Source organism: Lucilia cuprina, chromosome 4 (genome assembly GCF_022045245.1).
Source record: "Lucilia cuprina isolate Lc7/37 chromosome 4, ASM2204524v1, whole genome shotgun sequence".
Classification (NCBI taxonomy): domain Eukaryota; kingdom Metazoa; phylum Arthropoda; class Insecta; order Diptera; family Calliphoridae; genus Lucilia; species Lucilia cuprina.
In genome coordinates this window covers 37,681,855-37,706,310 of record NC_060952.1, presented here as the reverse complement: position 1 = coordinate 37,706,310, position 24,456 = coordinate 37,681,855, and the positions used below count along the sequence as shown (strand labels likewise).

General features: G+C 28.7%; 4 protein-coding genes across 6 annotated transcripts in view; 3 read left to right on the top strand and 1 right to left on the bottom strand.

Moving 5' to 3' along the window:
• On the top strand, positions 1-2,180 carry LOC111675547 (prolyl 4-hydroxylase subunit alpha-2-like). Its single transcript, XM_023436327.2, has 8 exons — positions 1-236; positions 299-450; positions 509-650; positions 714-1,065; positions 1,148-1,621; positions 1,680-1,742; positions 1,809-1,974; positions 2,041-2,180. The coding sequence occupies exons 1-8, from the start codon at positions 61-63 to the stop codon at positions 2,112-2,114; spliced, it is 1,599 nt and encodes a 532-aa protein (XP_023292095.2). The 5' UTR covers positions 1-60; the 3' UTR covers positions 2,115-2,180.
• A 275-nt stretch (positions 2,181-2,455) lies between these two features.
• On the top strand, positions 2,456-5,422 carry LOC111675548 (prolyl 4-hydroxylase subunit alpha-2-like). The gene is made up of 8 exons (XM_046950572.1): positions 2,456-2,484; positions 3,521-3,672; positions 3,743-3,884; positions 3,948-4,299; positions 4,357-4,830; positions 4,888-4,950; positions 5,034-5,199; positions 5,265-5,422. Exons 1-8 carry the CDS (start codon positions 2,456-2,458, stop codon positions 5,339-5,341), a joined length of 1,455 nt encoding a protein of 484 aa, XP_046806528.1. The 3' UTR covers positions 5,342-5,422.
• A 1,842-nt stretch (positions 5,423-7,264) lies between these two features.
• On the top strand, positions 7,265-9,356 carry LOC111675549 (prolyl 4-hydroxylase subunit alpha-1-like). The gene is made up of 8 exons (XM_046950571.1): positions 7,265-7,455; positions 7,521-7,672; positions 7,743-7,884; positions 7,944-8,295; positions 8,357-8,830; positions 8,904-8,966; positions 9,059-9,224; positions 9,283-9,356. The coding sequence occupies exons 1-8, from the start codon at positions 7,265-7,267 to the stop codon at positions 9,354-9,356; spliced, it is 1,614 nt and encodes a 537-aa protein (XP_046806527.1).
• A 3,985-nt stretch (positions 9,357-13,341) lies between these two features.
• LOC111675555 (J domain-containing protein) overlaps positions 13,342-24,456 on the bottom strand; it is a 63,475-nt gene continuing 52,360 nt past the window's right edge. For 2 of the 3 annotated variants that reach the window (XM_023436337.2, XM_023436336.2), the window contains exons 4-5: positions 19,085-19,240; positions 13,342-13,900 (exon numbers count right to left, since the gene is read on the bottom strand). In XM_023436337.2, the coding sequence (XP_023292105.1) occupies positions 13,679-13,900; positions 19,085-19,240 (378 nt within the window). In that variant the 3' untranslated portion in view covers positions 13,342-13,678. The remainder of the gene's footprint in view (positions 13,901-19,084; positions 19,241-24,456) is intronic. The other variant, XM_023436338.2, reaches the window with a different exon arrangement.

Genomic DNA, 24,456 nt, shown 5'->3' with positions numbered 1-24,456 from the left:
TGATAAAACTGCTGAATACAGCAAAACACAATACAAAAAAGTATTAAAAAATATAAAAATATGAAGTGGTTTTTGATAAAAGTATTTCTAATAATATGTAATCAAGTTCTAATAAATGGAGAATATTATTCTTCGGCTTTCAAAATGTCCACTCTAATGGATGCGGAATTGAAAATTTTGGATAATATGGAAATATTTATAAGAAAAAATGAAAATAAATTGAAATTTTTAAAAGAGTAAGTTTATACTTCTATGCAAATGTTATTCAAATAAGAAAATGTATTTATGATTTTCACAGAAAACTTTCAGAATATGAAAAAGAACGTGGGGAGGCTTTAGCCACAGGTCCAGTTTATTTTCAAAATCCCGTTAATAAATATTTATTAACCAAAAGGTTAACCAATGATTGGGACAGAATTGAAAATATTATGAAATACAAAGAGGGAGAGAGTAAGTTGAGAGCTTAATCACAAGGTTCTAAAATATTATTAAATAAAAAAAATTGCAGAGATTTTAAAAAGAATTGAAAAGCACAGTATTGAAAATTCCGAATATGATGGAGGTATTGATGGTTTATTAAGATTACAGGATGCTTATAGATTAAATACCTCCGATATAGCTCAAGGTATATTGCAAGGTGTACAATATGAGTAAGTTTATTAGTTGTTTCCAATATATATACATTTTTTATTTAATCTTCATTACGTTTTTAGTGTACGTTTTGAAACACGCCACTGTTACGATATCGGCCAAAGAGCTTTAGCTACTGATTTGTTTAGATTAGGTTATTCTTGGTTAAATGAAGCTTTAAAAAGATTTTCAGCAGACTCGGAAGCTGATAGCAAAAATGAGTTATCTTTTACAAAATTGGAAAAATTAGATATTGAATTGGCTTTGGCTAATGCTAAATATAAATTGGGTGATGTTAGCGGTGCTAATCAAACCTATGTGGATTTGATTAATTTATATCCTGCTAGTGAAAGAGTAGCTAAGCTTTATGAAGAATTTTCTAGGGAATCTGTCAACAAACTTTCTTATAATGTGGATTATACCATTGATCATGATGTGAGTATAGATAATATTGTCTTTCAAAACTTAAGTTAGCTTAAAGGACATTTATTAAAAATATGTTTTCCTCTCCATCTAGCCTCCCGTTGAAGATCTTGCCACAGCCAGTCGATCGCTCTTATATAAATACACTTGCGCTAATCTCTTGCAACAAACTCCTACCGAAGAACGTGAATTACGTTGTGGTTATATGACTGAAACTCATCCTTTCTTACTTTTGGCACCCCTTAAAGTGGAGGAATTCAATCACGATCCTCTGTTAGTTGTATTCCATGATGTCATATCCGATAATGAAATTGCGATAGTAAAAAATTTAACTACTGCCATTCAAAGAGCCACAGTAATGGGAGCAAATAGTTCTGAAGTGTCCACAGTTCGTACAAGTCAATTTACTTTTCTACCAGTTACTGCCCATCCAGTACTAGGCATTATCGATCGAAGAGTTGAAGATATGACAAATTTAAATATGAAATATAGTGAAGATCATCAGTTTGCCAATTATGGCATTGGTGGACATTATGCCGAACATCATGATTACTTTTTCCCAACTCATGTGAGTTAGTTCAACTTAAAATGTAATTTCTATTTAAAATATTTTGTTTTATTTTCAGATGACAAAAGAAAGATTAAGTAATTTTGAAATGGGCAATCGCATAGCTACAGTATTATTTTATGTAAATATTGTTTTTTTCACTTTTGTTTAGTATTATTGAAAAAATATTTCTTTAATAAACTTTAAGCTAAGTGATGTAGAACAGGGTGGTGGCACTGCTTTTCCTTTAATGAAACGCCATTTATTGCCCAAAAAAGGCGCCGCTGCTTTTTGGTTTAATTTACATGAATCTGGAGCTGGAGATGATCGTACTTTACATGGTGCCTGTCCCATTATAGTCGGTTCAAAATGGGGTTAGTTTATTGTTAGTGGATTATAATATAATTTAATTTACTTGTATTTTTTTGTTCCATTTCTAGTTCAAAATCGTTGGATACGTGTACATGATCAAAGCGATCGTCGTCCTTGTTCATTATATGATGATTCTATGTAGTTTGATTGTAAATATGTATATTTTATTTATGACAATAAAATGTTTTTTTTTTATTAAGTAAATTCATATTACCTGTTATTTTATTATGAAAATATGTATTGAATGTGCTTAACCCTAAGCAAATGTAAACTAGAAAGTAAATTATAATTATTTCGTAAAATAGAAACTGAACTAAAAATTTTCAATGAAATAAGTTTTTATAACTAACATAGATAGTTTAGAGGGTTAAGCGATTGTGTTGATATTATTAGCTTAGCAGAAGGGAGCTTGTGATTTTATTCTGCGTCAAATAAAGTTTTTTCACAGAAAAATGAAAACCTTTCTTTGTGTGTAAGAACTCAATGCAAAATACTTACGTATCTGATTGTACGTAAGTAATTATAAGAGTCATTGAACAGAAAGTGGTTATGTAAGCACAAGTTTTCTGCTTAGAAGAAACCTGAGAGTGAAAGTTAACTTCAAAGATAGATAGATAAATAGATAGATAGATAGATAGATAGATAGATAGATAGATAGATAGATATATAGATAGATAGATAGATAGATAGATAGATAGATAGATAGATAGATAGATAGATAGATAGATAGATAGATAGATAGATAGATAGATAGATAGATAGATAGATAGATAGATAGATAGATAGATAGATAGATAGATAGAAAGATAGATAGATACCAATGATTTATTAAAATATTTCGTTATATAATATAACCTAGAATTCTGTTGTTCTGTCCCACGATTTTCTTAATTTCAGAATTTTTTTGTCAAAAACAAAAGACAATAGTCCCTTCATTACACTGTATTGCAAAAATTTAAATATATTCCAGAACGCTTAGTTCTAAGCGTGATTTCTTTAGAACAATGACCTCAAAGAAACTTAAAAAACTTATTTAAATAAACCATAGCCACGAAAATTTAATTAAATTCCAAAAACTAGTTTGCCTCTTGTTATAATTTGTTTTGCCTGCAGCATCACCAGCTGATAAAGCTTTTAACTTATGCTACCAACTATTTAAATTGAACTTTCTTTTGCAAAAAATTAACATGTCAAAACACAGTTTTTGCCATAAACAAAAATTAGTAATCGATAGAACATTAAACCTTAAACACTGATTTCGTAAACACAAAAATAGAACAATATAAAAATTATTAAAATATGAAACGGTTTCTAATAAACTTAGTGTTGATAATTTGCAGTATAATTTTAATAAATGGAGAATATTATTCCTCTGTGCACAAAATGTCAACTCTAATGGATACTGAATTAAAAATTTTGAATAATATGGAAATATTTATAAGAAAAAATGAATATAAATTAAAATTTTTAAAAGAGTAAGAAAATTAAACACTTTTTTAAAGAAAACTTTAGAAAAGTATAAAAAAAATAACTAACGTTTTATTTAAGAAAACTAGCGGAATATGAAAGGGAACATGAGGAAGCTTTAGCCACAGGTCCGGAATATTTTGAAAATCCAGTTAATAAATATTTGTTGACCAAAAGATTAACAAACGATTGGGAGAGAATCGAAAATATAATGCAACACCAGCAGGGAGTGAGTAAGTTTTTAAAAGCTCTTAACAATTAAAGTAAAAAGTTATACATTAAAAAATTATATCATTTTTACAGAAACTTTAAAAAGAATTGCTAAACATAGTATTGATATATCTGAATATGAGGGAGGCATTGATGGTTTATTAAGATTACAAGATGCTTATAGATTAAATACCTCCGATATAGCTAGGGGTATGTTGCAAGGTGTACAATATGAGTAAGTTTCTTATTTAGTTACTTTCAACATATAAATTGTTTTGATTAAAAATTCTGATTTCAGTTTTCACTTCGAATCTCGCCATTGTTATGATATTGGTCAAAGAGCTTTAGCTACCGATTTCTTTAGGTTAGCTTACTCTTGGTTGAATGAAGCTTTAAAAAGATTTTCTGCAGACTCTGATGATGATAGTAAAAGTGATTTATCATTTACAAAATTGGAAAAATTAGATATTGAATTGGCTTTGGTTAATGCTAAATATAAATTGGGTGATGTTAGAGGTGCTAATGAATCGTATGTGGATTTGATTAATTTATATCCAGCTAGTGAGAGAGTTGCTAAACTTTATGCAGAATTTTCAGAGGAATCTGCAAATAAAGCTTCCATTGAAGTGGATTATTCCTTTGAGCATGAAGTATGTGAAAAGAAATTGTGTTAATATAAATAAAAATGAAAATTCTTAATATTTTAGCCTCCCATAGAAGATCTCACCGCTGCCGGTCAAACTCGTTTATATAAATACACTTGTGCCAATCTGATCCAACAAACTCCCACAGAAGAACGTGATTTACGTTGTGGTTATATGACCGAAACTCATCCATTCTTAATTTTGGCTCCCCTCAAAGTCGAAGAAATGAATCATGATCCTCTTTTAGTGATATTTCACGATGTCATTTCCGATAAAGAAATCGAAACAGTTAAAAATCTAACCAAAGCCATTCGAAGAGCAACCGTAATGGGTACAAATAGTTCCATAGTATCTAATGTGCGTACAAGCCAATTTATATTTGTGCCCGTTAGCAAGCATCCGGTATTGGAAATTATTGATCGTAGGGTCGAGGACATGACGAATTTAAATATGAAATTTAGTGAACATCATCAGTTTGCTAACTATGGTATTGGTGGTCACTATGGTGAACATCATGATTTTTTCTCCGATGATTATGTGAGTAGAGTTGTTATTAATTAATTCCTTTATTTGTAATCATTTTCATAATTCCAGATGAAACCAGATAGAGTGAGTAATTTAGAAATGGGCAATCGTATAGCTACGGTATTATTTTATGTAAAGTATTGTTTTCTTAAAAAATTTGTTTTGGATAAAAAATATATTTTTTAAATATATAACTTTTTCTTTTAACTTTATAGCTTAGTGACGTAGAACAGGGTGGCGGTACCGCCTTTCCTTATTTAAAGCGCCATTTATTACCCAAAAAGGGAGCTGCTGCTTTTTGGTTTAATTTACATGCCAATGGTGTGGGTGATCAACGTACTTTACATGGTGCTTGTCCTATTATAGTGGGTTCAAAGTGGGGTAAGTTTGTTGTTGAAGATTTGTAATTGTTATTTGTTTTTATTTTCTTTTATTATATTTTCTAGTTCAAAATCGTTGGATACGTATACATGATCAAAGTGATCGACGACCTTGTTTTTTATATAATGATTCGGTGTTTTAAAATTTTATATTTTTAATTGAAAATTTTAATTTAACTGTATTCCAGGATCTTTTATTATAAAATATATATTTTTTTGTTAAATACTTTGTTTTTATTATTTCGCTTTTATTATATCCTTTCAAGTTAGGATTCACCTATAAATTGAAAATTGAAATTTTTCCACTACGAATATAATTTAACTTTTCGAAATTTCAAGTGGGCGGTAGGCCACGCCCATATTAAGAAAAATTTTAATCGGTATATAAGAGATAGATAGAGAATTTTGTCGGAGCGACTTTAGTATCAATATTATTATTTATGACAAAAATTAGGCGGATTAGCGTTAGGGGGCGTGGCACTTCCCATGTTAATTAAATACAAAAAAATTAGTTTACTGTGAAACTAACACCGTTCGAACCGGATGATATATGTCTGAAACTATAAACCTAATGGAGAAAAACAACTTTGTTAGTTTTACATTTCTTGATCGCATGTCCTTTTTAAAGGACTTTAAAATATTTCCTAACTCTTCTTGTTGGCTTGACACCAAATTTGACAGTGTTTGATTAGTAAAAGTATTTTAAAATATTTTTTGAAAAATTTACTTTTTAAAACTTTGAAGTGCTTTTGAAAGGACACAGGATCACGAAATGAAAAACTAAAAACGCAAATTTTTTCCCTTAAATTCATAGCATCAGACATATATCCGTAGACGGTTCTTGTCTGACGAATTTTTTCTATTTTTGTCGGACGGTGTAATAGAACTAAATTTTGCACTAAAAACTTTGATATTTATCTGAAGATTTTGAAGGCAAAAGAGCGGACTTTCATCTGAGGACATTTGCTTATTTATGAAGACATCTGGTGTTATTAGACCAGTAATAAAGCTTTTTTTTTTTCTCATGGTACAAACATTTTGTTTCGTATGAAATCGATTATATTAAATTTCATTTATATTTCAGAAACAAAACTTACTTCATCATTTACATTTTAAAGTGTATTGCAGGCAGATACTTCCACACTCGATTTCAAATAGGGAATTTGCAGCTTCGCTTACAAAGAAGTTTTTTAGTATTTTTTTTTTAATTTTGATAATGAAAAGGGCCCTGTTGGTGAAACCTAATTCTTAACCCGCAATCAAATAAAATAACAAAGCCCTAAATAAAGTACTTTTATATCAGATTAAAATAAATTAATTTCTAGAGTACTTCTAAGTAATGTATTTGTTAAGTAGTTGTCATAGAAAAGTTTAAGCTTTTAAGTTTTTATCGATATATCAACCGATCCATGTTAATTTGTAGGATAATTGTTGTTCCTAAAAAGTTATTTCTGTCGAATTTTGTCACCATACTGGTACCATAAGAGTTCGATATGACCTTTCAAGACCTTTTCTGAAGAGTACATTGATTGATTTTTCAACATTCAGCTTAGTAGAGAGATTTTGACTCGTTTAATACTTGTTTTTGTCTAGTTTAATAATTTTGCCGATATTTTCAGTCTAGTTATAAGCGTTCTTGTTTGGGGAATTGGGTCAATTACTATTCATTCATACTTGTTTCTTTATATATAAAAGTGGACTTAATTTTTTGAATAGTAACTAAAACTATCCCAAATTAATCAACATCTTATGTGTTATCGAAACCACTGTGCGATGCTCTTGATATGTATGTTTCAAATATTGGTTAAAATGTTTTAAATGGAAATGTAAATAAATAAACTAAAAATGACACAAAATTTAATTAAATTCAAAAAAAACTTGTTTCCATTCGTTGTAATATATTAACTAAAAAGGCAAATTTAAAAGCTTTGATTAAAAAAAAACTATTCTAACTATTCTAAGCTTTCTTTACACAAAATATACTTTTACAGCTCAACAAAAAACTAGTTAACGTTAGATCATTAAACCTAAAAGTTTGTTTTGCTAAAGAAAACAATCCAAAAGAAATGTTAAATAATATGAAGTGGTTTTTAATTAAAGTGATTTTATTAACATGTAATAATCTAATTTTAATAAATGCTGAATATTATTCTTCTGTCCACAAAATGTCCACCCTAATGGATACTGAATTAAAAATTTTGGATAATATGGAAATATTTATAAGAAAAAATGAAGATAAATTAGAATTTCTAAAAGAGTAAGTAATAATTTTTAATGCATAAATGTTTAACAGTCAACTGTATCTGTGTGTGTGTGTTTTAGAAAACTGGCGGTATATGAAAGAGAACATGAGGAAGCTTTAGCTAAAGGATCAGAATATTTGGAAAATCCTTTAAATAAATATATGCTAATTAAACGACTATCCAGTCAATGGGAGGGTATTGAAAATGTAATGCAATATAAAGCGGGAGAGAGTAAGTCGAATACTAACTAGCATTTAAGCTAGAAAAGCTTTAATGTATAAAACAAAAACTTTTTTGGCAGAAACTTTAAAGAAAATTAAAAAGCATAATATTCAAAATTCTGAATATGAGGGTGGCATTGATGGTTTATTAAGATTACAAGATGTTTATAGATTAAATACCTCCGATATAGCTAAAGGTATATTGCAAGGTGTACAATATGAGTAAGTTTATTAATAGTTTAACTTAGATTTTAAAATATTAACATGTGCTTATTCTTTAGCTTTCAATTCGAAACCCGCCATTGTTATGATATCGGTCAGAGAGCTTTAGCTACTGATTTCTTTAGATTAGCTCATTCTTGGTTACAAGAAGCATTAAAAAGATTCTCTGAACCGACTGAAACTGAGAATGAAAATGATTTTTCTTTTACAAAATTGGAAAAATTAGATATTGAATTGGCTTTGGTTAATGCTAAATATAAATTGGGTGATATTAGCGGTGCTAATCAAACCTATGTGGATTTGATTAATTTATATCCTGCTAGTGAAAGAGTAGCTAAACTTTATGCTGAATTTTCAGAGGAATCAGTTAATAAAGCTACTACTGAAGTGGATTATACCATAGATCATGATGTAAGAAAGAAAAATGCTTTAAATATCTTAACGATTCACTAAACTTCCGTTTTTTTTCTAGCCTCCAGTAAAAAACCTTGCCTCTGCTAGTCAATCACTTCTATACAAATACACATGTGCAAATATTTTAAAGAAAACTCCCTCAGAAGAGCGTGATTTACGTTGTAGCTATATTACCGAAACTCATCCTTTTCTAATTTTGGCTCCCATTAAAGTAGAAGAAATTAATCATTTTCCTCTTTTACTAGTATTTCATGATATTATTTCCAACAATGAAATAGCGTTAGTAAAAAATCTAACAACCGCCATCCAGAGAGCAACTGTAATGGGTACAAATAGTTCCATAGTATCCGATGTACGTACAAGCCAATTTACTTTTGTTTCGGTTAAAAAACATCCAGTATTAAGAGTAATTGATCAGCGTGTTGAAGATATGACAAATTTTAATATGAAATATAGTGAAGAGCATCAGTTTGCTAACTATGGTATCGGTGGTCATTATGGTGAACATCATGATTTCTTTTATGAAGCTTTTGTAAGTTTTCGTAAAATCAAATTTAACAAATATTCGTTTTAATACAAGTCTCTTTCTCTCTCTATGTTTGCAGATGACTCCTGAAAGAGTAAGTCTTTTTGAAATGGGCAATCGCATAGCCACAGTATTAATTTATGTAAAGTATTGTTTCTTTAACTTTATTAAAATTATTCAAATTTTGATTACTAATTTTTATTTAAAAAAATATTTCTTTTATACCTTTTATAGCTTAGTGATGTCGAACAGGGTGGTGGCACCGCCTTTCCCTATATGAAAAGTCATTTATTGCCCAAAAAGGGTTCTGCTGCTTTCTGGTATAATTTACATGCTTCTGGAGTTGGTGATAAACGCACTTTACATGGTGCCTGTCCCATTATAGTGGGTTCTAAGTGGGGTAAGTTTGTTCTTAAAAGTCTGTGATTTAAATTTGATTTTTTGTTTGTATTTTCTAGTTCAAAATCGTTGGATACGTGAACATGATCAAAGTGATCGACATCCTTGTTTACTATACGATGATTCTTTATAATTATAAGTAATATTTTATATTTTAATTAAATGTTTAAATATAAAACTGAACCCAATTTATGACCGTTGATATTGACTCTAAAATCAAAGATTTTTGTTCAAAAAATCGATTGATATCGTAGCTCGTACTTCCAAAAAAATAACATTTATCACCACTTCAAAAGTGATGTTTATTGACTTCCAAAAAAAGCAAAAAGAATCTATTTTGTAATTGAACGTATATATTTGTGTACAGGAATTTCTTGAATTAAACCAATTTTAATATTATTTAAGTCAAATTAGTTGTATTCTATTATAATACAATTTCCAAATAACTCCCAAAAAAGAACATAAAAATTACTTCCTGAGAATGACTTTAGATGTATTGAATTTGGAATCAAATAAAAAGGAAATATTTTGCTAGTTATGTATATAAGACCGACATTTTTACATGTTCTATACAAAATAATAGCCGGCTTCCAAAAATAGAGATTTTCTTTTGACAGGGGTAAATAAAACAACACTTTATTTTCCATACAATGTGAGCCGGTCTAATGTATATTCATAGTTCTCTGTAATATTCCAGTGCATCTCAATGTCGCGAAAAATGGCATCATATTATTTTGCCTTTAATAATTTTTCTTTGTAAAAGTTTTTATATATTAACTTTTTTTCTTTACTTTACTTTCAGTGTTCTAAAGTAGTAATTTCTTTTTATATGATTTTAAAAATTGTTTACTTAGAAAAATTTGTGATTTTAGGGAAATTCGCATAAAAAGCTTATATTATCTCAACACTATGTTTAATATACCATTAAAAATATATCGAAGTACACGCCAATGAATATTGCATTTTTTACCTTCTGTGGAAGTTATGTTTAATGACTTACAAAAAAGCTAAGTCATTTTTAAATGTTAAAAAAAATGTTTTTTTTTTTGGCTGTTGTATTAAATGTGTCTATGTGTTAAAATGATTTAATCAAATAAGTTAAATCATATAAAACTACAATTTCGCTTCTAAATAACTTCCAAGAAAATAACATAAAAATTACATCTTTGGAATGACTTCAAAAGTAGTGAATTTGGAGTTGAATAAAAAGAACATTCCTATCCTATTACAAACCTATGTTAATATCATAACTTCTTCAGGTCTTTTTCAGCACTTTCAAGAAGTAATTTCTATTTCATTTTCGCATTTTTTGGAAGTTCTTTTCTTGCTGGGATATCCCAGCTTATCGGTATAGTTTAGGAGAGGTTTTCGTAACACCTCAGCATTAAGTTATATATATCCTAGTTTATCGGCATATGACATTCAAGTAATATATTTCCAAATTTTGAAATATATGTCTATACATTTTAGATATGATGGGGAAAATGACATTACTGTGGTGTCTTCTTATGGCCGGAAGTCAGAGTTAGCATTCCCTATTGATTAGGCCAATGGGAACCAAAGTAGACTCTCGGAAGATGGTTGTCCACATGATTTGAAATTAGCCAATCTGCTTCAGCAAGCCGCTCAAAAGGAGTCGCCTAGAGCCTCTACACGAAATTATGTAATGATGGACCAACGAAAGATTGCAGGATATAACTAGTCTTTCTAGCTAAAATAATAGAGAAGCATAAACGGATCGTAGCTAAAATCGAATGAGGTCTTGTTAGAGTTATCTTTGGTTGTCATCTATGAAACCTCAAGCAGCTGACCTAAACAAAATGTGGGCTCAGATACGCTATACCTATTTTTGATTAAATGCTGATTTTTTGAAAGAGGCTATATATGAGGGCAGAAGAGAGCTTTGTATGAGCCCTAGCCGACTGAAGTATTTTTAAAATTGCAATTACAAGATTTTTATGGACAGACAGACGGACATGACCGTTTCGTATAATTTAAGGTAGTGTATGACTATTAATTATATGCGTTAGAAATATCGGCACAAGTTTATTAACGCTGCCCAGTTCAGTAGTTTTGGATATATGAAATGCTTTAAATTGCACCAAATTTCATAATGGAGGGTCGCCCCAAGGTAAAAAAGGTACGACACATACCTTTTGTCTGTCGGGACTACAAAATCGTGATAATTAAATGGGTTCTCGGCCTTTTCTAGGAATGATTTTACATTGGATTGATACCATGGCATCCGGTAGCCCGCAGAGTAAGTTTCGGTCTTTGTCTTGTCCCAATTATTGGAAAGATACCTTCTGGGTGCATAAAATATCAGGAACATAATATCGGTTAAAATACTGATGCACTATAAAGTCTAAAATTTGGGTGTGATTCAAAGGAGTGTCTGTGAGACTAAGCGCTGAAAATAAGTTGGTGTTATATCTTTATGATACATTATGAATGTAGTGGTATATGGATCTTACACGCTCTTATACCTAGAGTGAGTTTGTCGGATGTTGTTCTCTATGGGTGTGTGAAGTATTCAGCGGTAAATGGTGATGAATGAAAGGTATCTTATATAAGTGATACCATTGAAATTTCCTTTTTTTTGTTCAGGGAAAACTCTGTTCATAACACATTTACCAATGTGGGTAAGAACATAGTTTTAATAGATAGGTTTAATAGATGGATTCGTATTTCAATCTACTGAATACGTGTTATTCAAAACAACTACTAATTACAAAGTAATGTATGAAATAACTACATTACCTAATGTACTCATTACCAAAATTGGGAAAAATTTAATATTTGGCGTATATTTGGGAATTGCTATTAATATTGCTAACTATGCAGCATTTTATTAAAATTCTGCTTTAGTGTTGATTTAACTCCTTCCTTTTTCTGTACTTGTATTTTTAAAAGGTTTTTTGTTGTTGTCGTCAAAGTGATAAGGGACTTTTTGGGATTAAAAAATACTTACTTTTTTCGTGTTGCAAATACCTTCAGCCTTTTTCTATTCACTTTTCTTTTAATCAGAGTTTTTCATAAATAAAAGTGTATTTTGATTTTTTTATTCTTTTTATTGATTAAAGTCCTTCTTTTTTTGCTCTAGAAATTAGTTTATGGCTTCAATAATTTTTTTTGTTATTTATGCTTTGCAAGACAAACAAAAATAAATAAAATTGTTTCATACTTTTTGATTTTGTTAAAAATTCAACATTATTTTTATATATTTTTTTGAAACTTAAAATTTAAGGATTTAAAAAAACCTGTAATTATTTCATTGATTTAATTACTTGTATTGTTTGTTTTAATGTAATTGTTTGTTGTTGCATTTTAAATAATATTGAAAATCATTATGATTTCTTTTAGTGTGTGTAAATTTTTTAAAATATTTATTTAAATGTTTGACATCAATAAAAACATTAAGATTTTCTTTTTCAAAAATTTTCTTTATTGTAGTGCTTTTTAAATGTAGTTTTTATATGCATTTTAAAATATTTATATTTGCATAAAAATTCTCTAGTTTTTAGATTTTTTACTAAATTGAATTTTAGTTTTGTTTTTTTTTAAATATATTTTGCTCCTCTTTCTTGTCATTTGTTGTAGTTTAAATAGGACACCTAGTGTAATATGTATATTATTTAGTTTTAAGATTTTAAATTCCTTCAATTTTTTTGCCATTTATAGACTTTTTAACAACATTTATTAAAATAATTTAATACTGTCATAAATTTTTTTTTATTTTTTTTTTTCATTTTTTAAATATATTTTTATTAAAAATTTTAACGTGCGTTTTTTTTCATTTCATTTAAAAAGGTGGTTAAAGTTTTTTGTTTTAGTACTTTTTTCCTTTGCAATAGACTCGTGTGGTACTTTTCATTTAATTAAGGGGATTGTCTTAAGGGATTTTTTTTTTAATATTTCAAACGAATTTTTGTCTGTTACTGTTTTAATTAAATTTATTTATTAAACATTTATTTTATTCTTAATCTTAAAAACAGCAAAAAGTTTGTTTTGTTTTTCTTTAAATTAAAATGTTTTTCAAAAATATTTGTTTTCTTAATGTTTATGTGAAATTACAGTTTCTTAATTTTTATTTTTTTTTTTATTTTAACTATTATTGATTTAATATGACATATGTATGTATTTATTTATTTATTTGTTTAATATAATATATATTTTAAAAATTTAATATTAAGTAAAACATCTATAAACATTTATTTATTATAATCTGTAAATTTTAACATTTAGTTATGGGTTTCTTAGAATCTTGATATATGTATGTTTTTCATTTTCTGTCTAATTAAAATTTTTTTCAATGATATTCTGGAAAAAGTTTCATTAAAATTTGAAATACCTCAATTCTTTAAAATTATAGGAAAATTAACTAAATACAAGTTCTCTTAAAATTGGTTCATTATTTGGTATAAATCATCCTGGAAAGTTTGCCTTTGCAATCCTTTAAATTTCATAATTACGAAATTTATTAGCGACATCAGAATTATCAGTGCCCCATTCTTGTTTACGACCGCCATAGTAGAGGGCAGCACCACCCTCTGAAGCTCGACGATGGGCGGGATTTGGTGAGGCAGCGGAAAGACCACCACTGCCACCAGCTCCTGCGGCTGCAGCTGTTTCGGGCAACATACGATCCTTAGTCTTAGGTGTGGCCCAATGCATGGACTTTGAAATTTGAAGAAAAAGAGAGTCAAGAGAAATTTAAATTTATTTGCTACAGATATAATCAATAGAAATTGGATTAAATTTTGCATGCTTTTGTTGGTTGTTGTTAGCTACAAACATTTATCTTGGTTACTTATGGATCAAGAGGTAGTGGCTGGGATTTTTCACATCAAAATCATTGTTGAATATGGAAATATAAATATAATCTTTATAGTTTAGGAAAGTGTAATGCTGAAACTTGTTAAGAATATAGAAAGATAGCAAATAAAGAAATCATATCATGCTATATTAAGCGGAATGGCCGTAGAATAATACACAGGCTTTGTTCCTCAAAATATAGAACATATATCTGACAGCAGTCATCATCGTTTCTTCCAAGATCGCACACTGTTGGGTGAGCTAATATAGCTTGAATAAACTAACATCACACTTAATTTCGATTTTGTATATTCATCAACTAAAAATTCGAATGTCCAGTTTAATATAGGGTCATATTAATGATCAATATACAATCTATCTACCTATCTATCTATCTATCTACCTATCTATCTATCTATCTATCTATCTATCTATCTATCTATCTATCTATCTATCTATCTATCTATCTATCTATCTATCTATCTATCTATCTATCTATCTATCTATCTATCTATCTATCTATCTATCTATCTATCTATCTATCTATCTATCTATCTATCTATCTATCTATCTATCTATCTATCTATCTATCTATCTATCTATCTATCTATCTATCTATACATCTATCTATTAACATATCTACAATCTTGTTTTAGTTATTGCTGTTTTTTAACTTTTATACTTAAATCCACGAAACTTTACTTAGATCCAAGTTACCTTTGCTTAGATTGCAAAATTAATTTAACGGAAGCTCCTCCCAAATTTCAGTTCTTCTAATTTAAAACCTCAATTACAAATTTCACATTAAATAAGTTATTTGTGTCTTTTTACACAAGTATTCATATCATTATTATCTTCATTAAAATTTACTGGTTTAATTATATCTTAAAAACATCAATAATATTCACAAAGAAATTTCAAACATTACCAGACTATCCATTAAACATGAAAATGTCTTGATACATTAAAATTTTAATCCAAACCACACAAACAGAATCATCATCATCATCAACAACAGCAGCAGTATTATCATTATCTGACGTGTAACCAGAAAATAATATCAAATGTTTAAACGCAGTATACGCCCACATGCTCCCACTTGAGGTTTCTTTCTGCAAGGTTGCGTTCGAAGACAATCTATGAACTTAAGTTGTGTTTTTGTAAATGTTTAAATATTTTAAATGTTTAAATATTCCATACATACATATATGTATGAATATCCTTGCAATGTTATGTATAAATATAAAATAGGTACAGTTCCTTAATTTCGACATGTAGGTGTCGTTAACATTAAACAACAAACCACACATTTGTGTATTTTTATTACTGTTCTTTCGCTGGAAAATGTTAATTTAAGTATGTTATGTGATTCAAATGAAGAGGTTTTTGACAGGTTTGATATTTGGTTAAATTATAATAAAACGTAATGGGTTATGTTAAATTTTATTACATTGTTTTTGGAAACGAATTTAAAATATTTCTTTGACTTTATTATCTTATGACAATTGATGCGTATATAAAATAAAATAGGTTATGAGAAAATCGATATCGCCCTTAATATTTATGTAAGAACTTCTAAACAGAACAAATCAAAATCATTGAGAGTTCACAATAGGCAAGAAATACAAAGTCCATTTAAGTTTGTCAAAATGTTAAAACCGTGTTTAAGTTATTTTAAAGATAAAGACGAAGCCTTGTTCAAGTTATCATCGTAACCAATTAAATTAGTGGCTAAAAACAATAGGCACAAATAAATACTCTCCCAGAGATAAAGTTTACATATTTAGGTTAACAGTACACTTGCGAGTGGTGGACAACGAAATAGAGAATATAATAGCTTTTGATAGAAGAAAGCTCGAGGTAGTTAACGTGACAAATGCAAAACCATTTGACGCAGCCGAAACAGAATTCAAAATACGTTAGGTAGAACCACAAATATCCTATGTACAGATCCTAACGAGAGCATTACGAGAAGCCTTTTCAAGAAGAGCAAGTATGATGTTATTATGATGATACCTTATCATCCACTTAGCGTCACCATATTGAAGCTAAGACACTTCAAATGAGACTAAAATCTTCCAATATACATTGGCGAATCAAACATCAATCCAACATACGGAATTCAACTATGGTGAACCGCAAGCAATAGTAGCATTTGTAAAAAAGTTTAGTAAATCTCGTGAAACTTACTTGATGAAACTTTATGTACATTTTAACTCGCATTCCAGATCATTAAGACTAAATCAAAGTCGGTCAACGCTTCGAAGTGCTAATTTACCGCTCATCTAAATTAGAGGCTCATTTCTCTCTCTCTCTCTTCCTTCTCAAAATAAGGGGGAAGAAAGAGAGCCCTTTGCCATTATTAGGAATTCTGAGAAAATATATCTAAATACCTTGGGAGTGATATTATTCCAAATATAACATCCCTCTTCAACAATGATAGAAAAATTCTTAGAAAACTCAAGTTACAGAAGATCGGAGCGCACAACGGGCCCGAAGTGATCTAATTGTATTTCTTTGTATTGATGTACATATGATGACATTATGTTAGTAAGGTGAACTCTAACTATTATATATGTAATATATTCTAAATTTCTTTATGTTATAGTAACCTCAAAGTGATTCAGTGTATTCCAGATTAAGAATATTTGAGTTGTGGGATCTATAGTCTTTTTGATTTCATTAATGAAGTAACTAGAGCTTTATAAAGTCAACTCCCGATCAAGCAGACCAATCAACAATCAGTACTAGAGCATTTTACGGAAATCATATTACATATCAATGTATTTAGATATGTTCTCTAGTACTGTATTAAAAACTGGAATTTTTATAAACATTTCTAAGGATTTTTCTTAATGAAAACATGATAAAATTAAAAAAAAAATTTAATTAAAATTCCATGTTAATTTTTAACATTAACTAATTTCATTAAATACCACTGACAAGGGTAAACAGAATCCTAAGTACTAAACTTAATTTTAGAAAGAGTATTTCATTCCTTTAATCTCAGTTATTGATAAAAAACAAAGTGTAAAGAAAGAAAAGAAAAAAGAACGATTTTCGTTAATATTTTCTAATAATTTTAATGTACTTCAATTTCCTTTGAGTTTATATTTTTGTTATGCTCCTTTAAAACTACCCTTGCAAACATTGTAGAAACATTTTCTTCACCATTCATGCCAGACGCAAAACCATAAAAAGGTACTATAAAAACAATTTCAATTTTAAAGTACTTACGTGGCGAATGGAAAAAAATGTCAGAGGTATGCTAAACATGTTAGCAAACGAGAGTACAAGTATCAAGTACATGGAAAGTGTTTTTAATGGTTTTGATATAAAAATTATCATAAAAAATTGTGATGAACTTATAGAAGATGGTGGTTTTGGAAACGAGATTTAATATATGTATAAGGAATGAAAAAGAAAACAAGCAGAGTAGATCAAACCTGGCTATATAATACCCAACACAACTACAAACTTAAATAACTTGAGAAATTTAATAAGAATCTATGACTTATATTTGGCCGATTGTATTTTTCACATATTTATGGATTAATATCGAATTTCTAGGAGAATATGGTCTGAAATTAGATGAAAAACAAGTAGGAAAGTATTGTCAGACATGGCCGCCGATATGATACTCTACACAAGTAGAAAAGAGATTTTTACAAGAGGGCTCAATTGGGGGTAGGGCTAAATATGGGTCTATGTTGACGTCTACTTCAGTTTTATTAACGTAAAATTAAATAGTATCATTAGTGTTTATAAGTGAATTTTTCATGTCGTTTTCTGGAGGGGAGTTTGTATGGGGCTAGGATCAAATGAGACCAAAAGGCCTATTGGGGGTACTTTTGAATGGGGGCTAGTCGAAATAATGAAGCGATTTCAAACATTTTCAATATAATTCGTCCTTGGGACAAGCTTTTCATGGTCACACAGACGGACACATGGACACGACTCAGAAAGTGATTCTCAGCCGATTGGTATATATTTTAAGGTGAGTGTAGGATCAATATTTTTGGCATAATACCCTCCACACTTTAGTGGTGTAGGGTATTGAAAGAAAAATAATTTAATTGTAAGACAAGTGTTAACTTTCAACTGATTTTTAGGAGCACACTTTGTGCGGGGCCTCAAGAGATACTAGAACTCCCCTGTTTGTGGGTTAAGCATGTATGGAGGTTTAATAAAATATGGACCCAAGTCTTGACTATGTGTCAAGATTAATAAAAATTGCGTCAGGATTTATAAAATTGAAAATTGCCACTTGTATCTTAAGCACAAGGTTAACATAAATATTTAGATAAAAAGGTGGACAAGAGGATGTAAATATACTAAGGAAATGATTCTGAGGGGATTGGTAGGACTATTGTTTTTCGGTGTTAAAATCAATGCGCTTAATATTCTCCCCACTAAAGAAGTGTAAAGTATGATTTCGACTTATGCTTTTGGATTTTAAAGAAAAAAAGAATATCCTTTAACTACAAAGGTGTAGGGCACATAAAATGAAAAGAAACACATTTGTCAAGGTTGCCAAAGGAGATAGTAAGAGAAACAAGAAGGAGACACACATACACATTTAAAAACATTTAATAGAGTATTAACAAGGAGACACGCAGAAAAATATGGAAAAAACTAAATGTGAAAAAAACTGACATAAAGATTACACCATTTCCAAAAATTTTGTTTATAAACAATACATTTTCAAAATATAGCTATTTTGATAACAGATTCTCATGTTTAAAACATTATATGTAAATGTTTTTTTTTTTTATTTGGAAATGGTGTAAAACATGCCATCCATGTATATAGTATATTGTATGGTGTTTTTGTTTCTTTTTTGATAGCAAAAAGTTCAAAAGTATTTTGTTTTTGTACAGAGAAAAACACGACACATATTTCCACTTCTAAAGAGGAAAAAAAGAAAGAAAATAAACATGGAATATAAATATAATAATAAAAAAGGGATCATTTTGTAAACATTGTTTGGTTGAAGTATTAAATTTTTGTTTAAAATTTATTTCTTTTTGTTTTCTTTGCCCATACCTCTTTATCCACTTTCTCCGCTATAGTGTATCTTCTCACCTGACCAACGTGCTCTTTCATACCCAACCAATTCTTGTAACTCATGGCAATGCCACTATTGCGCCATTTATCATAATTGGCCCTCTTCTCCGGATCGCATAATGTCTCCTTGGCTTCCTACAAATAGCAGAAAAGAAAAAATGATGAAAAATATTAATTTGAAGCTAATTTGAAAAAAATTAAAAAAAAATCATAATTTAAATGTAATTAAATCTGGTTTGTTTCTATTCATTTTTTTAAATTAAATTTGTTTACATTTTTGCATTTTAATGTTTCTATTAAAAAAATAAAGAAATTTTAATTTCAAAGTTTTAATATATTTTATGCAAAATCTTTCTTTATAATTTTTTATCATTTACATCAAAACGTATGCTTTGAAAATAAGTTGAATATTCAATAAAATTTTAAAGCATATTTTAGGGGTGTGTCATAATATACATAATTTTTTTTTTTATTTCTAAAAGCCCCACGGGGAAATTAAACGCTTAGTTAGACAATTTATTTTTAAACGAAATATAAAAATTTTGTTGCTATAAAAATATATTAAAAGATTACTGTTGACATTCATTTATAGATAAATGTCACTTTATTGTCACTAGGTAATCTAAAGAGTAGTCATTTTAATATATTTCCTGCACCCAACGAACAATTATATTTGAACTTACAACTTTATATAAATTAAATAACAATCTCAATGCAAATGAAAATGAAAAAATTTTAATCTTTGAAACTGTAATATTAAATTGGATGTTAAAAATGTTTCTTATAAACCTATCCCAAGTTTTCATTGCTTTTCTGTAACTCCCTCCATTAACAAAATGTTAATCCTAAACTAATAACCAACATGCATGACAGGCCATTACTGTCATTACTTAACAAATATTTAAGAATTTTTTCAGTTGATTAAACTTAAGAATACTTATAATCAAAGTATAGACTATAATACTGTTTGACCAGCACTTGATCTTTTAGCATTTAATAAATTGAATATTTCTGCAAATATATAAATATATATACACATATTTATTTTGTTTAGGAGCTTTCTTAGCTCTTTTGGATATGTCAATTGGATAAATAAACAAATAAACCATTTAAGAAAATATTAACAAAACACAATTTAGTGAAATATTCTATAAATAAATAAACTTAAATTTTTAGAAAATTTTATATTTAGAGAAGATGCTTAATAAATATTCAAGACCATAGACCGATCCACATTTAAGACTGTATACAGGTCTATAAGTGACATTTTAGGAAAGAAGACTGATCTATAAATCATCTATAGTCCGACTGATATGTAGTCAAGACTATAGATTGATTAAGACTATAGATAATTCTATAGATTGATCAAGACTATAGACTGATCAATAAGTTGAGCACGACTAAAGATTGATCCATAGTAAAGACTATAGGTTGATCTATAGCCAAGACTGCAGATTGATGTATAGTTAAGACTATATGTTGATCTATAGTCAAGGCTATAGATTGATCTTTAGTCAAGACTATATATTGATCTATAGTCAAGAATATAGATTAATCTATAGTCAAGACTATAGATTGATCTATAGTTAAGTCTATAGACTGATCTATAGTCAAGACTATAGACTGATCTATAGTCAAGACTAGAGACTGATCTATAGTCAAACATTATAGATTGATCTATAGTCAAGACTATAGATCGATCCATAGTCAAGACTATATGTTGATCTATAGTTAAGGCTATAGATTGATCTTTAGTCAAGACTATATATTGATCTATAGTCAAGACTATAGATTGATCTATAGTTAAGTCTATAGACTGATCTATAGTCAAGACTAGAGACTGAGCTATAGTCAAGTCTGTAGACTGATCTTTAGTCAAGATTATAGACTTATCTAAAGACTGAACTGAAGTCAAGGCTATAGAATGATCTATAGTCAAGACTATAGAATGATCTATAGTCAAGACTATAGAATGATCTATAGTCAAGACTATAGAATGATCTATAGCCAAGACTATAGAATAATCTGTAGTCGAGACTATAGAATAATCTATAGTCAAGTTAAGTCTATAGACTAATTTATAGTCAAGACTATAGACTGATCTATAGTCAAGGCTGTAGACTGATCTATAGTCAAGACTATAAACTGATATATAGTCAAGACTGTTGAGTGATGTAAAGTCAAGACTATGGAGTGATCTATAGTCAAGACTATAGGTTGATCTATAGTCAAGACTATAGGTTGATCTATAGTCAAGACTATAGATTGATCTATAGTCAAGTGATCTATAGTCAAGACTATAAACTGATCTAAAGTCAAGACTATAGAGTGATCTATAGTCTACACTATAGATTGATTTATAGTCAAGACTATAGATTGATCTATAGTCAAGTCTATAGAGTGATCCATAGTTTAGACTATAGATTAATCTAAAGTTAAGACTATAGATTGATCTATTGTCAAGATTATTGATTGATCTATACTCAAGACTATAGATTGATCTATAGTCAAGACTATAGATTGATCTATAGTGTAAACTGTAGATTGATCTATAGTCTAGACTGTAAATTGATCTATATTCAAGTCTATATATTGATCTATAGTTGAGAGAACGATCTATAGTCAAGACTAAAGATTGATCTATAGTCAAGACTATGGGCAAGAATAAAGAGTAATCTAATGTCATGGCTATAAGAAAAATTATTATCGGATAATAAAATACATTTTTTGTTTTAAAATGTTGCCAAATGTTTCGTTTTTATGAAAAATCAAAAGAAATATATATATTCAGAAATATTTTGGTTCGGGAATTTCTTAGTGCTTATTTTGTTCCAACAAAAAAAATCACATAAATTCCTAAATTTTCAGCATTAATTCTCAATTAAGTCTTCAAGAATTCACATTAAATAATCTTATTTTATTGCAAAAATTTCTATTTCCATAAATATTTTTATATCGAATTAATCTGTTAAAGTCAGGTTTAACAAAGTCACGTTTTATTAATAATTCTTATAAACATGTTACACTTTAACAAACTTTTAACTATTTACTAAATTGAACACATATAAAAATATATTATTAATATTGACATTTTCTGTTTCCTTTTCTCATTACAGGTAAGTTCCTCAGACTTGATAAGTAAGTAAAGAAAATTTTCTATAAATTAATCACGTTTTTATATACATAAAAAAATTCTGAATATTTCATAATTTTGTGTACAAGCAGAATGTTATTTTTAACATCTCCTCTCACCCTAATGACAAGAAAAACTTTCCGATTGGATACTCTGCTGATGTATTAAATAAAACATAAAACAAATCAATTTCTTTTTTTCTACATTAATTTTCAATGAATATTTGGGTCATTACAGATGAATAAAGGAAAAATTGTATTTCAAACAAAAGGAATCTTACCCAAAATCTCTGACATTGTAGGAATCTGTTAAATAATGGAAATACATTTTCAATCCAAAGTTGTTGTTTTCCTTTACACATAAAAAAAAAATCTACTTAAAAGACTGGCTCACACAGTCATCACACATTGTCTGTTTGATAAATACAAACTTATGGCTGTTTTACTTTATTTAAGGTGTGAACAGAAGTTTAAATGTATAAAGTCTTGTTTGGAATCTCTAAAGTTGTTCTTGAAAAATGGAAATATGTGGTTTGGAAATTATTGGAGAAAAGTTTTAATTTTTCGTTCTTTTTTTTGAAGAAACATTAAATATAATAAGTATATTTTCCAATTTCTAGAATGAATACAATCTTTTATAGTATATTTCTCATACACACACAAACATAGTATATACTTATGTTGATTTCAACACATGTGTAGGTTTATTGATCCTAGAGTGGTTTAAATGTTGTAGTACAGGATTCGACCTACATAAAATCATATGTACGTTCAAACACATGTAAATACAGGAATACACATACAAGTACGTACATTAACATATGAATTTGTATCTACAGTTTAAATAAAAGACAGATACACTGTTTCAAGCATATTTATAATTATGTATGTACACGTGTTTAAGAAAATATTCTCCATAAAAACTTTAATTATAATTATTTTTATTTTTTTCCTCCTCTTACTCTTACCTCGCCTTCAATTTGCGCATATTGTTTTTATTTCAGAAAAAATCACTTGAGTTTCTTAACGCGGCAGGATATTTAAATAGATATAAAATGTATGTATGAAAAATGTCAGTATGTGTTCTTAATACATACATATAAACATTCTTTATGTAGTCACTTGTAAGTTAAATATTATTGTCATCTCATTATTTTTATTGGGTATGGGATATAAAAGTTACTTTTCCTTTTTGACTTTTTAATGAAATTATAATGACTCATTTCTTATTTCGTCTTTATTTTCTTTGCCATGTTAATCATACGTTATGTTGAACAGTGAGTATACATTCTACAAAGGAATAGTTTATTTTTTTTTTTTTTTACATATTTGATATATAAATAAAAAGCCATTAAGTTGACCATTTTGTGCTTTAATCCGGTGGGTGTTTCTTTTTATATTTTGATTTATTTTTAATATCTACAATTTATACAGAGGGGTTGCTCTGTTTGTATAATTTTTATGCATATACATACTTAAAATAGGTGGTCTTTAGTAAGAATTGTGTGTCATTTATAATAAATGGAACTTAACACCTAGAAGAACCAAAAACAAATACACAATTGGTTTGTATTAAGTGTCGTTGGAATAATTGCTATTTTAGTATGTTTGTATTAAGTATATTTAGTAAAATCTGTATGCATATATACTACTGACTATAGGCTGTTCTATAGTCCTGATTATAGACTCTTCTATAGTCTGACCGTATGCTCTTCTATAGTTCTCCAATAGTCTTGACTATAGATTCTTTTATAGTCCTGATTATGGCCTATACTATAATCCTGACTATAGAGGAAGCTATAAGTCCTGACAATAGACTGTTATATAGTCCTGACTAAAGACTATTCTATAGCCCTGACTATAGACTATTATATAGCCCTGACTATATACTATTCTATAGCCCTGACTATAGACTATTCTATAGCCCAGAATATAGATTATTCTACAGTCCAGTCTATAGACTATTCTATAGCCCAGACTATAGACTATTCTATAGCTCTGACTATAGACTATTCTATAGTCCTGACTATAAACTATTCTATAGTCCTGACTATAGACTATTCTATACTCCTGACTATAGACTATTCTATACTCCTGACTATAGACTATTTTATAGCCCTGACTATAGACTATTCTATAGCCCTGACTATAGACTATTCTATAGCCCTGACTATAGACTATTCTATAGCCCTGACTATAGACTATTCTATAGCCCTGAC

Bases quoted from the DNA above. Each gene is read 5' to 3' on its own strand.
- LOC111675547 (XM_023436327.2), top strand. From the start codon at position 61: ATGAAGTGGTTTTTGATAAAAGTATTTCTAATAATATGTAATCAAGTT. The intron at 451-508 runs GTAAGTTGAGAG...AAAAAATTGCAG, and splicing joins GAAATACAAAGAGGGAGAGA to AGATTTTAAAAAGAATTGAA. The intron at 1,743-1,808 runs GTAAATATTGTT...ATAAACTTTAAG, and splicing joins TAGCTACAGTATTATTTTAT to CTAAGTGATGTAGAACAGGG.
- LOC111675548 (XM_046950572.1), top strand. From the start codon at position 2,456: ATGCAAAATACTTACGTATCTGATTGTAC. The intron at 3,885-3,947 runs GTAAGTTTCTTA...TTCTGATTTCAG, and splicing joins TTGCAAGGTGTACAATATGA to TTTTCACTTCGAATCTCGCC. The intron at 4,300-4,356 runs GTATGTGAAAAG...TTAATATTTTAG, and splicing joins ATTATTCCTTTGAGCATGAA to CCTCCCATAGAAGATCTCAC.
- LOC111675549 (XM_046950571.1), top strand. From the start codon at position 7,265: ATGTTAAATAATATGAAGTGGTTTTTAATTAAAGTGATTTTATTAACA. The intron at 7,673-7,742 runs GTAAGTCGAATA...CTTTTTTGGCAG, and splicing joins GCAATATAAAGCGGGAGAGA to AAACTTTAAAGAAAATTAAA. The intron at 8,296-8,356 runs GTAAGAAAGAAA...TTTTTTTTCTAG, and splicing joins ATTATACCATAGATCATGAT to CCTCCAGTAAAAAACCTTGC.